The following is a 13,883-nucleotide window of genomic DNA, read 5'->3' as shown; positions in this document are numbered from 1 at the left end:
TTGCATCTGAAGGAAAATACTTAGTTTGACCTCATGGGGTTGTCTTGATATCTTGACAATTAGTGCTTGAAAAGAAAACACAGCTCAAATAATTTGACTTGTGGTTTGGGATTAGTGCCGATACCTCAGAACTGCAGAAGTTCAACATGAAAGAAGATTGAGCTTTGGAAACTGAGGTATGAAAAAAGAGAAGCGTGCATGTGTCATAGGCGATCATCCGCTGTTCTGACTCCTCTACGCCCTCGGTCCTCAGACAGAGCCTCTGTGATCTCCAAGGTCTTCCGGTCCAGGCGGAGAGGATTTCCTCGCCGACTAGGTATTTGGAAACGTCCAGGCGCCTGCGCACCTCCACTGTGGAAAGGAGCGGGTTCATTTATATTCAGAGAGCGACTTCCCACTTGGGATTGTGTCTGGAAAGTTTTCCCATTAAAATGCTAATGACAGAGTAAACTGTGGCTCCGAGATGTTGCTTCAGAAATAGATCTGGCTGGTATTTTTTGGAAGAATGCTCATTGTATTTTTGTTTAGATGCACAGAAGGCTCACTGGCTCATGAGACGGGTGTTGTCCCTGTGATGGCTGAGAATAATACTTTGGACCAAACTGCTATGCTGGACTGAGCGGTTGGGGGGAGCATGTCCTCGACTCCTCCCAAACGGAGGTTTTTAAAAACTATAGCAAGAAGAAAAGATGAAGATCCTTAAAACCGCTGTATGAGCAGCAGAAAATTAAATGAATACTATGTGACGCCACTTGCCTCCAGTTCATATGCAATTTCGTAGCACTCTAGACAACAATTGCTACACTTGACTATCTGTGCTCATTTTTACCATTCGGAGAATGATAAAAGGTGGGAGTCAGCCATGCCAGGGTTCAAATCCATGTTTTGAAGTTTACATACAGATTAACGCGACATGTGTTAAACCTTTTGAACCTGTAGCGAGTTTTAAAAATATTTCACTCCACGATCAAAAGGCGCATTGAAGCTGGTTGGATGGGCACTCGTATAACACCATGCACAGCCACGACTTCTGCATTGATTTTGGGTGGAATCCACAGACGAAGGACTGTTTAGTGTAGGCGTGGGAGGGCAGAGGGAGTTTCCGCGTTTTACTGCAGCATCAGCATTGGGTGTGAATTAGGCATAACACCACAGTGTGTACAACATGGTGGGGGTGGGGTTTATGATGTGGCAGTTGTAGAACCCCCAGCCAGTCAATGCTCTTGCAAGGGTAGCCTGGGAGGTGGCAGGCATGAGCACTCGATTGTTGGAGGCACTTTTTGTCTCCGGACCACATCCGACTGTGGGAGTCTTTTTAGGAGGGTGGGTCTAACGAAAGTGGCACTTAAAAGACTCTGTAAGCTAAATTCAGGCAAGTATCTTTAAAAAGAAAGAGGCAGGTGACCTAGGTTTGGAAGCCTAATGGCTGTAAATAAATCAGAAACTACTTGTGTGGTACCTGGAATGGCTCGCAGACACTTTTACCGCAGGAATATAAAAGTTTAAGCAAGGCATTGCGGCTAAGGCCCACGTTAGAAGATCGCTAGATTTATGTTGCTTAGATGCCGGGCTGGAAATGATTAGTCAATCAATCAATCAAGGTTTTGTTAAGCGCCACTACTCACCCTTAAGGGTCTCAAGGCCTTGGGCGGGGAGGGGAGTTGCAGGTTCCAGTCCATCAAGGAGAAGGTCTATCGAAGAGCCAGGTTTTGAGGTTTCTCGTGAAGATGGAGAGTGATGTCGTCTGTCTGAGGTGGAGCGGTAGGGCGTTCCAGGCTCTGGCCACGAGAAAGGCCAGTATCTCCTAACCTAAATCTGACCATTGTGCATTTTTGTGCCTGGAATGGGGAATAATAGCTTAGATCCAAGAGTACCTGTTTCTTCTTGCACATGGTTAAATCCGATTCATGGGACACATCCAGTCAGATTTACCACTTGCTCTTGAGATAGTTTGGCGTGCATTGGTAATGGCTTCGGCTAATGCAAGTGTTTATTTTTGGCCAGCAAAGGTTTTGAATAAAATATGCTGTTTCAGGGGCAGCTTCAAGCCATCCTACCAGATACTGGCACCCTGTGCGAACCATGAAATAGGCATTTCCAAATGTTTTTGAAATGTAGTTGCTTTTGTCCTTGAATTTCGGCACCACTTCACGTCCTAGACAACTACCTAATTTGCCTAAATAGACAGCTTACACCTTATTCTATTGTCCCATTTTACAGTCCAACGTGTCATTGAACCATTTTCTTAGTATATGAAACAAGGGGACCAGTAAAGGTAGCGGAGGACCTCGGGTAATAATCAATTTTAGGGCTAACAAAGGTCCTAAGCACTAGAATACTTAAATGAATAATAAGCACAGGCTTTGAATAAGAACTGTGTGTCTTTTGCCTCCAATGTCCTGCCGGACAAGGGAGTGTTTATTTCAGGGAATTAGTGAATATATACAATTTTAGAAGTGGGCAAGCCACAAAATATTAACTGGGCACAAGCCTGTACCAAGTCAAGGAGAAAAGACCATACATGAGGGAGAAAGAAATAACAGGCAAACAGGTTGGAGAAAGAGGTGGCTTACAGTACAATGAAATCTTGCGTAAGCTCTAGCCAACAGTGACTGCAACACATAATACAAAATGACAAAGAAGCAGTACTGTGCAAACAGTCAACGAACATTTCGATCCCTGTCTCCAAAATTAAGTTGGGATCATCTTCAGGACTACAAATAGCAATTTTTGCCTGATTGTGTTTATACAAGCCGATGCACTTTGTGGTAGTGCGGTCACGGTGGTGACGATCTTGCAGCAAGCATAGATCTGGTACGCCAAGCGTTTTAGCATTAGGCGGCGTCATGATTCAGTTCGGAAACCTCAATGTTGTTTCCATCTAGATACTGGTGGTGTGACCTTCGCAGTGATTCTGCCGGCTTGTGAGGTAACGCGCTCAATAGCGCGAGCCTAGTCTTGGCGGTTCCGCAATCTGGTCGCCGTGAGACCGAAAGTGGGTCCCGTCTGGTCAGCGTGGTAGCTGTTGTGAGACAGGGATCGAAACGGTCGAGACAGTTCTTATTCAAAGCCTGTGCTTATTATTCATTTAAGTATTCTAGTGCTTAGGACCTTTGTTAGCCCTAAAATTTAACCATTTACTAGCAGGAATGGACGTTCACCGCAGTTAGCATTATTAGGACTAGGTAGAAGAAAGTGGAATGGATTATGAGACATGTTTTTTCGAGGTAAAATGGATAAATCCAATAATGTATTAGGGAGCACAAATAATAATAATCCACATTTGTAAAGCGCACAATCACCCGTAAGGGTCTCATGGCGCTGGGAGCCGTCGGGAAGATTAAGCAAGCTATTGCCCAGAGTCACATGGTGCTGGGCTAATCTGCCGCCGGTGCCGGGGATCGAACCGTGATCCCCAGATTCCGGAGTCAGTCACCCTAGCCGCGACGACACACCAAAAGGATGTAGAATATAAATGTTTACGAAAAACTGCTGATTTCGGATTTTGTTACCTATTTTTAAAAAAAATATTTTAAATGAGTACCTATGCAATAAACGTTTTAATATATTATCTTGTAAACAATGGTAGAGAAGTATGCAGTGAAACATGCGAATGTGTAAACACTTGGTGCTTATCTGATGGCAAAATTCGAAACTGTGTCTTTTTATTGGTCTGAAGTAAACACTTTGGCCTAGAGCCGGTACAGTGCCTAATTTGTGCAGGTGCTTGCTGGTGGTGGGCACCAGTAAACATTTCTGGGGGTCATGGCTTATTTCTTGTCATCAGACCTTGACCTGAACAAGAGAGGGAGAAAGGCAGAAGGAGAGAAAGAAGGCAGTGAAAGTTAGGGAAGCAGGGACAAATGGAGAAAGCATGGACGAAAAGAACCTACAAAACTGAGATCACAAGACAAGAAGTGGAAGGTGGTGGAAGAAAGAGGCAGGAGTTGATTAGGACTATAGCCTTAATATTTCATAACCACACCATTCAGTAGCGCTCAGTAGCAGGCTACTAGAATAGATTGTGGGACCTTGCACTTTCTATTTTTTTTTTTTAATTAAATGTGGAGCAGTGGGAGGGTTGTATTTACAGCATGGTACATCCGAGCATGGCGGACAGGTAATACAGTAAGCTAGAAGCATTACTAACACTCTCCGACTGTTCTTAATATGCTTTGTGTCTCCGCAGCCCATCAGCCTCTTCAACCTGAAACCCAGTCGAGGCCCTGTCTCAGGAGGTACCCAGGTGACAATCAAGGGGGATAACCTGAACGCTGGAAGCAGTGTGACCGTGATGTTTGGTCGTCATCCATGCATATTTCATAGGTAAGCATGACGGAGGTTCAGGGCAGAGCATGCCCATGTGTTATTGTGGAGGTGGGAATGCAGGCCTTGTGACTACACCTTATTGGTGATTTCAGTTGGCCACTCACAAATGGATTTTACTGAATTTGTTTGTGACAAATGGGTTGTGGACAATGAATTACGCATGTGCAGCAGACAAAACAATGGACATCCTTCTTGTCTGATAAACTAGCAACTGAAGACAATAGCATCAGAACCCAATTCTTAGATGGAAAATGTGGCTGAAATCAACTGGGTTTTTGTCCCTGAATTTTCAGTAGATATTCACACCACTATGCTATCAACTAAATTAGGTATGAAGCGTTTTACTGGTCAACTGAAATTTCCACCAAAGCTGGCAAAAGCCTCTGCGCCAAGCCATTTGTTAGGTCTTGCCTAGTGTACAGTGCATGAGCTGTCTGTTGAGAGACTATTGTTCACTTACGGTGGGCTTAGAGCCCGCCCATTCCTTATCATTGATTGGATTCATTTTCACTCTCATTTGCTTGCTATTCTTTTGTTATCATGTGTGGGCATTCTTTCCTTTATTTTGTTTATGCCTCCCATGGAGCATGGGTACATTACTTGTGTCCTTCCACTGCTTCCTTTTCAGGCACTATTGTTTTCTTTTTGTTTAAGCACTTTATGAGGGACTATATGTTTTCTGTTTGTCTCACCAATATACTTCTCTCCCCATCCTCTGTATTGCTCCAATGTTCTTCTCTCTTGCCTGTGTGCATCTCCCCCACTACCTCTTGCTTTTCATCCTTGTTCTTCTCCCGCTAGCTCCACGTTGCACCTTTTTTGCACGTTTGCTACTACTCTCTTGCCTCCACTTTACTCTCTTGCTGTATCCTGCCCGTCTCCCGCAACCCATGTAGCTTCCGCCTCCATCTGCGCCCCCCGTGTATTGTTTCCCTCTCTATTCCCGTGTGTCACTTCTGCCACTGTGACTTATTGGCTTTGCCAATGCTTATTATTTCAGAGGTGATACTATTCTCAATATTTGTCCTGACCTGTCCAGCATGTCACGTGGCAGAGCTGTCAATGTAACATATTGAATCTCTCCTAACATTCTCTTGTACTCACAGTTATTTATTTGTAGTTGTAAAGTCAAGTACTGTTATTGTCAGCTGCTTCTGTGCGTTTTTACAGTTTTGTTGCTTTATGAAAAGTAAGAAATCATTCAGAATTGCACCTCATTTTAAAAGAAACGCCTTCAATGATTTCAAAAGTAGAATTGAACCAAATCTTTTTTGCTTTAGATTGATTCCAGTAGTCAAATTCCCTTTACATTGTCTGGCACTTGTTTTCCCGGTCTCTTGGTTGTTATATCCGTGCAAGTTTGACAAACAAGGTGGCACATACTTATCTGTTTTGTCGTATGCCTTGCAATAAAAGAAAACTATTAATCAATTTTGGATGATTTTTCAAAGACAATGGTCATGTGTTGATCTTTTATTTCTCTACTTCATCACTCTTAGGAGAACCGCCAATCAGATCGTCTGTAACACCACCACTGCGACTGAAGGGCCTGTCAAGGTATCGGTGCAGGTGGATAAAGCGAGGATCAGCCACGAGTTACAGTATGAGTATGTGGAGGATCCGACGGTGCACCGCATCGAGCCCGACTGGAGCATCATGAGGTTGGTGCCTTTGTTTGTTGGTCATCATAGGGTGCTGCAGTTCAATGGGAAGTATTGCTGGACTTTCTTTTAACTTCTAGTGAAGTTCAGGAATGTCGAGTGTACTCTAGATGTCACTACTACTTGTCCTGTGTGGCTACCATATGATGTGTTGCTATTTGCAATATTCTCCATTTTTCATTACAGAATTCAATGGAGTGTTTTCAGAAGGTTATATCATTTCCAAGGGTTAGTCATAGTCTTTCTATCAGAGTGCAATGGCCTTATCTAGACTATATAATACAATCTCCTACAGTATCATAACTTTTCCTAGAGAATATTATAGACCACCATAAACATCTTTGATGAGCCGTCCCTGAAAAAACTCAATATCATTTAGTTAACTATTTCATTTCCTTTCTGTGTGTCATAGACTTTGACCAGAGTGCTGTAGCCTTTCCAAGGTGATGGCATAATCTTCCCCAAAATGTCACAGTTTTTCCTAATCTAAGCCTTAGTCTTTCTTAGTCTTTGTTGCATCCTTTCCTTCAGAGTGGCATAGCCCGTTTTACAGAGTACCATACCCTCTCATTTTAGAGTGTTACAGCCTTAATTAGAATGCCAAAGTGTTTCCTACAGTTGCCTAGACTTTCATGCAGAGTGCAAGGCGGTGCTTAATTTGAGCAGGGGTTGCCAGTCAGGGCCACTAGCACTTATTTTTCCATATCAGATAATTACCACGTGCAAGAAAGGGAAAAACACACCGATCATAAAGACGGAGGAAGAGAAAGAAAGGAGGAACCTGCAAAAGTGAGCTAAAGGGGCAGGGACTGTCTGGTAGTGGATTAAAGAGGCATGAGGTGGTTTAAGGCTACACCAAGCCTTGGCATTTGGTGTGTCGACGTTTACGTCAATCAATCAATCAATCATAGCATTTGTAAAGCGCACTACATACCCGTGAGGGTCTCAAGACGCTAGGAGGGGGGACGCTGCTACTGTTCAAAGAGCCAGGTCTTGAGGAGTCTCCTGAAGGACTGTGTGCACTGGCTGCCGGCTTGTTATGTTATGTTACAACGAGTTATATAGTGCGCTTATACCCATGGGTGGCTTCTGAGTAGAGCTTCGGGCACCAGCACTCTTTCTTTCACAAATTAAGCACTGGTGGCAGAGTCTTTCCTGAGTGCCCGATGTTTTTGAACACGGTGCCACTGCATTTCTTGGAGTGCGGGAACATTTCTTACAAAGTGAGATAACGCCTTTTACAGTATTGCAGCGTTGTTCACAAATTGTCTTAAATTTTCTTGTACTATGAAACAGCTTTTTTATTTAGATGCATTTTTTTAAGACAATGAATTAATGTTTTGTACAAAGAATTGTGGATTATGCTTTTTCTAAGCGTGCCGTATGTAACCTTTCCTTAAAAATACCATAGCCTTTCATCCCCACAAAGTGTCCTGTCTTTTCAAGTATATGCGGAATCTCCTTCAATATCAGGCTGTAAGGCACATCATAGAGTGTACACATAATATGTAACTCCCTAAGGTATGTGGTTCATCCCACATTTTCTCCATACCCGCTGATATCATAAATCATGTATTAGCATTCAGTGTAGAAACTTGGATCTTGCATCCCAGCTGGCGAACAAAACCACGCATCACTCAGCAATGTATTTATCAAATTGTTTAATTTTCAAACTGGTGCTCTGTAAAGCGCTTTGATTGATACCCGATATTTCAGGGCTCGTGTCGGGGTGCCACGGGGGTGAACAGCGTCCCCCCACTTATTTTACCAGGAGCTCGATAACTGGAGCAAATAGAGCCACACATTCACTCTTTGGCCTCTCTGTGGGTAGAAGTCAACATTGGAGCTCATTCAGAACTCTGCTCACGCACTGGCTTCTCTGATGCAATCGCATCTAAGGGGTGAGCGAGGGGAGGCAATGAGTCTGATGGTGCAAGCGACCTTTTGTGACATCACTTCCTCTCATGACGTCAGCGTACCCCCACCTCTTTTTTTAGGACTTGTGCCCTGCGATATCTTCGGGTCTAGTTCGCGATATATACAACTTTAACCCCTCCCATGCTCGTGACGGAACCGTTCCGTCACGAGCCTCGGGTGGGCTGTGCTGGTGACGGAACGGTTCCGTCACGGCCCCGCCGCCGCGTCTGCGCGGCGCTGATTTCGCGCCTGCGCGGCGCGTTCTATTGAGCGGGCGGGGCCGTGACGGAACCGTTCCGTCACAAGCACAGCTCACCCGCGTGCCGTGACGGAGCGGTTCCGTCACGAGCACGGGACCACCGTGCCGCCGCCCCGCCCCCTTAGCGCTGCGGCGGAATAGCCGCCGCAGCAAAGGGGTTAAAAAGAAAAAATGGTGATTTGTCTTCCCTCTCTTTTGTACGTTTATATATATTTGTGTGTTAAGCACTCTGACGAAGTCTTGGTCTGTGCTACATAAAACCTCAAACAAATAAATAAAATATTATTTCAAGCAACAGCCAGCTGGGAGTATGCAAAATTGGAATTCCAATAGAATAAGTCTCTAAGTTCATGTCTCACCTACAAAGGTGGATATTGTGTTATACTGAAGGCATGAGGCACCCTTTGTCCACCCGGCTCAAATAATCCCAGATTTCCAGTCCCAGGCCCCTGTCTCTGAGGGGACCAGGGTTTCTGGTTGCACGTGGAGCCTGCTGAAGAGGCAGGTACCAGCACAAGCCCTGGTATTGTCTGCTGGCCTACCTGCCAATCAGCGGGGACCAGTGCGGCACAGGCTTTGTTCCGCCTGCCTCTCTGTGCAGTGGGGGCCCGCATGGCTGGCTGCATCTCAAGACGGAATCAAAGAGGTAAAGATCTCTAATGGTTTAATTAGTGTTTGCAAAGTGTGGAATACTTAAACAGAGTGCAGGACCGCGTGCGGGGAGGAATTATTCTTCTTAGCACGAGAGGAGCGCGCCTCCAAAAGTACATCTGCATAATGGGATCCTGTGCCCATTGCCTTCCTTGAAGGCAGAGGTTCCATGCGGTGCTGGCATGCCTGTGATGCAGAGCGCGCCCGTGGCCAGGATAGCTTGCAGATATGTAATGTCTGTTTTGTTCACAATGCAACATTCTTATGTCCAAAAAAGGAACTGCAGAGTCAACTAACGACGGTCGCGAGCTGTAATTCCTCAGATATAAGAGCCAGGCTCTCAGAGATCTTCAAAGATAGATGAACTCTTTGTAGCGTTGTCTACCCTCTAGTTTCATTCACCCGTTGTGGCGCTTTTATTTTCTAAACCTCTGTTTTGTGAATTCCGTCTCAAAATCTGTTGAATTTAAAGGTACGATCCTATTTAAAATTAAGAACTGTCCATAATCTACGGAAGCTATTAGTGTAAGATTTGTGTGCAAGGATGTGTTTGAAAAACAATGGCAATTTGTATATTTAAAGGTGCATATGGGCAGGGAGGAATGGGCACAATGTTGTAGGCTTTGAAGATGCGGGCATTCTCCCCAATGGATTCTGGGGCCATTGAGTTCCACTGGGAGTTTTTTGAAGCACATTACATCAGTAACTTGGTACCAATTAAAAAAAGAAAATAAAGAGGGATGGTGGCCTGCTCCAATGCTTTGTTCAAGAAATGTAACCAAGCCCTTGCAATTTCATGGGCAATGGCCTGCTTTTAGATCAAATTAGTGAAAACTTTGTAGTATTTAACTATATCTAAGTCATAAGTCAAATGCTCTTATATAGCGCAACAGTTCACCAAAAGGTCTCAAGGCGCTTGGCAGAAGAGAAAGAGACAGCATCCTCGTGTGTATGGGTTGAGGGATTACTTAGGAAAGAGCCAGGTTTTCAGGCTCTTACAAAAGGCCTGGTGATCGGTAAGAGACAGAAGATGAGGAGGCAGCTTGTTCCAGAGTTGAGGGGCCATGTAGGAGAAAGACTGACATCCATTTCGCGAAGTCCGGGCCCGAGGCTGGACTAAGAGGGATTTAGACCTAGACCTTAAAGCTCTGGATGGTTTGTACCAGACCAGTTTCTTCGCTAGGTAGGACGGCCCAATGCCTATGTACTGGTATTTATACACCGTGATCTTAATTGGTTAGAAACAGAGTGCTCTTGAATTTCCCACCGACATTACATCTTGTATTTTTAAATTAATGACATTCCACCTATATTCACAATTTTAGGCACATGGTGAAAAGGGATTTGACAAGTATCACACTATTTTTATTCAAACACTGTAGTCCGGATCTGAGCCCAGGCTTCATGTCCCCAAATCAGCAGCTTAGTCACGAGGCCACGAGGGACTACTATAGCAATCGGAGCCCCACAAACCAATGTTTTTCAAACCCTACATAAGAGTTATCACAAGTATAATGAATAACAAAGGTCTTCACAAGGCGAGTACCAGATCAATAGAACAGTACATTGGCAACATCCCTCTAAATGTTGCAAACGTGTGGTGTGCCCTGTATGGACTGGAGGTTACTAGGCTAAGTACGTTCAAATTGTTAGTAGCCTCGGGCCATTAACTTATTTTGGCACAACATTCATTGGACTAGATTTCATAATGAATGTGTCAACATACTGTGCTTTGCAAGCTTTCACAGTGGTCCTAAAATGATTGTATGACAGGAAAACGAGAACCAAACATAGTGGCAAAAATATTGAGAATCAAATTATTGAGAAGGCAAGTGCATTTAGGCAAGTATAGATGTACAATACTTACCTCCAGAGCTAGTTACCTTGAAGACATATTTATATAGTCAAAGTACATAGATGTGGAGTTAAATACAGTAAACCTATGGTTGTCTATATAAACTTACCTCCACAATATGTTGGTCCTCAATATTTTTGCTACAATATTCTGGCCCAGCAATATTCTATTATCGATATTCTGGTGGAATACCCCCTATTACCGACTCGTGGGAAACTCCCAAATGCCCCAAGTAGTGCGTTGTATTGCATTGTAATTGCATTTGCATATGTAGCACTTTACAAGTTTACAAACGGCTTCTGTAAACACTGGGCTGGTCACCAGAGCTCCAGAACTTGTAGACAATGCAGTTTTCTATAATAACAAATTTTCATGATGCTCCCGTCAATGTATTCTGCAAACTTTATTTTCTAGTTCCATAATGTGACAGCATTCACATGTTGTGGCATCTTATAAAGATGTCTGTAGCCACGTACTGGAATTTGTATAAAGCTGCAGTTTTCAGCATACATGATCTTTCTCAGGATGCCCAGATGTTAAACCTATAGCTGGTGCTCTCTTGGCTGTATCTTTATCTTAACGTATTCTTGTCCTTTGCACAGAAACGGAAAACATGCACAGTCTTGCTGTCTATCACACGAGCAATCTTGCTGATCCCATCAGTGATTGCAGCAGGAATTTTCAACAATCATAATGCACCACTACAGGGGTTTCAATCACATTCCTTAGACCTAAGGATCCTGGACAAATTGTTGTTCTGCCTGAACATGCCCCTTGGGAAACGTAATTAGAGAAGCAACTGGAAGCATGGTATCTGAAGGGGTTCATATGCTCTTTCTAAAAAAATGCTTGTGGTGTCAAAAGCCTCTAAAAATAAAGCGAACAACATTTTAGGGTGCAGAGAGCAACATGTCGGAGATCACTGTTGTAAGGCAGTGCACATAGGTGCCTTGTAATAGATAAGCCTTGTAATACATATGCAGTTATCAGGAATTCCAGATCCAGCATTGAGGATGCGTTGCATAGCAGCAGTTCCGATGAGCTGGGGGCTGCGTTGTGGGGTGCTGCATCATGATGCATTGCATAGTGGCGAGTTCAGGCAGCTGTAGGGCTGCGATCGGTGGTCCTGCATCAAGGATGCGCTGCACAGCTGTCGTAAGAGCTGCGGGGTCCTGCATTAGGGTTACGTCTCACAGTGGCAGTACTGATGTGGAGCAGTGAGGAAATGCATCACACTAGGTCAGTTCCACCCAAAAGACCACAGCTGGACTGGCAGAGTCCAGTTGCTGGATTCAGTGTGGCTTCAGCCTTTCCTATCCCTGAGGTTATGACAAGGAGGCCAGCCAACTAGCCCTTGGATTCACTCTGGTGGTACTAGGTTCAAGATGCAGGTTTGGTCCTTCTCACTCAGGCAGCAGTGTAGCAGTCCCTTGTGCAGCAGAGCAGCACAGCAGTGACATTTTGAGTCTTATGTAGGTCAGGTGTCTACTAAAGAGTTGTGTCTGAGGACTCACTATTTATACCTGATACCAGCTTGGAAGTATTGGAAGATTTTGGAGGTTTTGGAATTTCTTGGCACCCTACACTGGCTCCAGCTTGTCTGGGGGCACAAAAGACTTGTGTAAAACCCTTTGTGAGTGTGCTAAGGCAGAGCTGTCACATGGCTAGGTTAGGCCCGGGAACAAACATTGCCATTTTACATTTACACTTTTTTTTTAGTTTGCCTTCTTTTCTACACAAAGAGTTTTGACACACATTTGCTTGGGTAACAGTGCAGGACTAGTTTCTCTGAAACCACGTTGCTTACAATTCCACTTCATAAGTACACTATCACATTACCTTGAACATTAAATAGAAGGCCTGAAAACACATTGTGCATATGTTGTTCTTTGTTAACTATGAGGCAACATGGCTATCACAAAGACAATAAAAAATGTTGGCCCAGCTGAACCCTCGACACGGAATCACGGATGGTGTTATTATATAAATATATATGCATTTCTGTGCTCAAATTAGAGAAGCACTCTGCTGTCATTGCAAGGTCATTGCTGTGTCAGAGTCTCAGCCCAGCTGATTCCTGTTACCCTCTGCGAGGAGGGACATCCAACTTATGACCAAGACGGGGGCCTACATACCTTGCCTTCAGGTAATGGGGAGTTAGGTCATCCACAATGGGGTTCTTGGCCGAACACCTGCCCTCAGCATTTAGGTTAGAGAGTGCTTAGTAGGAGTACACTGTACCCAGTACTCATATGCCATCATATATACACTGTTTTAACACCATGTTGGGATTGTTTATCCTTTTCACTGTTCTTATATTGCTAAAAACTTTAACTGCTTCTGTCTACTAATCATTTCAGTGCATATATTTTTTACAAGAATCACAGTAGTTCACTACATATTGAAAACGCCCCTTTGTGTACTTCTTCTGTACCTTTCTGAGTGAGCATGAGTTACTGAGCGAAAAGGTTCGATATCTGTTACCAAGATTCCTTGCGGAGTCAGGGTTGTCAAGTTCTGAGGTTGCCCAAAACCATTTGTAACCTTGCCAGGTTTCGAGGTACTTATAGTGGCACTGTGAGGTAGCAGGTCTATAGGCCAACATATCCCTAGGGGGTTGCAGGTAAGAGCGATGGGGCGGTGGGGGGGATTTCAACTGACTGCAACAAGGGAAAATTAATTATTTATTTAATTTTCCCACGTGGTCGTCTGTCGAATCCCCCTCCCCCCCCAACCCGGCCCCACCGCTCTTACCTGCATGGGCCATGGTTGGAGTGGAATCAGTCTGGTACCATCCCAACATTTATGTTGTCCCGCAAACTAACAGTTCTGACTGAATAAGTGAAAACTGGACGACAGAGCTTTTGTAATGTGCAAGTATGGTAGGTGATAGATATATCCCCCTCATCAAGTCATAGATGGCCCATCCTGCCAACACATATTCCCCCTTTGTGTCACTGTATGGGAGCAATACATGAAGACCAACTGCTAACTACAACTAGTCATGTGACACAGGATAAATGCTACAGGCACCAAATGGTTGGGACAAGAAAATACCAACTTTCTAAAGGAGCGATTTTCAGAATTGTGACTTTAAATCCGACTTCACCATTAAAGAGGGTTTTAAATGACAATTCTTTAGACACCAAACTCAACATTATTACCAGCGCCCAACTAAAAGTCATCACTTATCAAATGTAATAAGTTAACT

At 44.1% G+C, this 13,883-nt stretch overlaps 1 protein-coding gene across 1 annotated transcript in view; it reads left to right on the top strand.

Moving 5' to 3' along the window:
* The window catches only part of PLXNA4 (plexin A4), a 1,016,639-nt gene that overhangs the window by 776,199 nt on the left and 226,557 nt on the right, over positions 1 to 13,883 (top strand). The window contains exons 16-17 of the mRNA XM_078677443.1: positions 4,190 to 4,326; positions 5,829 to 5,990. Of these exons, the coding sequence (XP_078533569.1) occupies positions 4,190 to 4,326; positions 5,829 to 5,990 (299 nt within the window). The remainder of the gene's footprint in view (positions 1 to 4,189; positions 4,327 to 5,828; positions 5,991 to 13,883) is intronic.

Source organism: Lissotriton helveticus, chromosome 1_1 (assembly GCF_964261635.1).
Source record: "Lissotriton helveticus chromosome 1_1, aLisHel1.1, whole genome shotgun sequence".
NCBI lineage: Eukaryota > Metazoa > Chordata > Amphibia > Caudata > Salamandridae > Lissotriton > Lissotriton helveticus.
The sequence above is the reverse complement of the archived record's forward strand: the minus strand, read 5'-3'. Positions and strand labels throughout refer to the sequence as shown.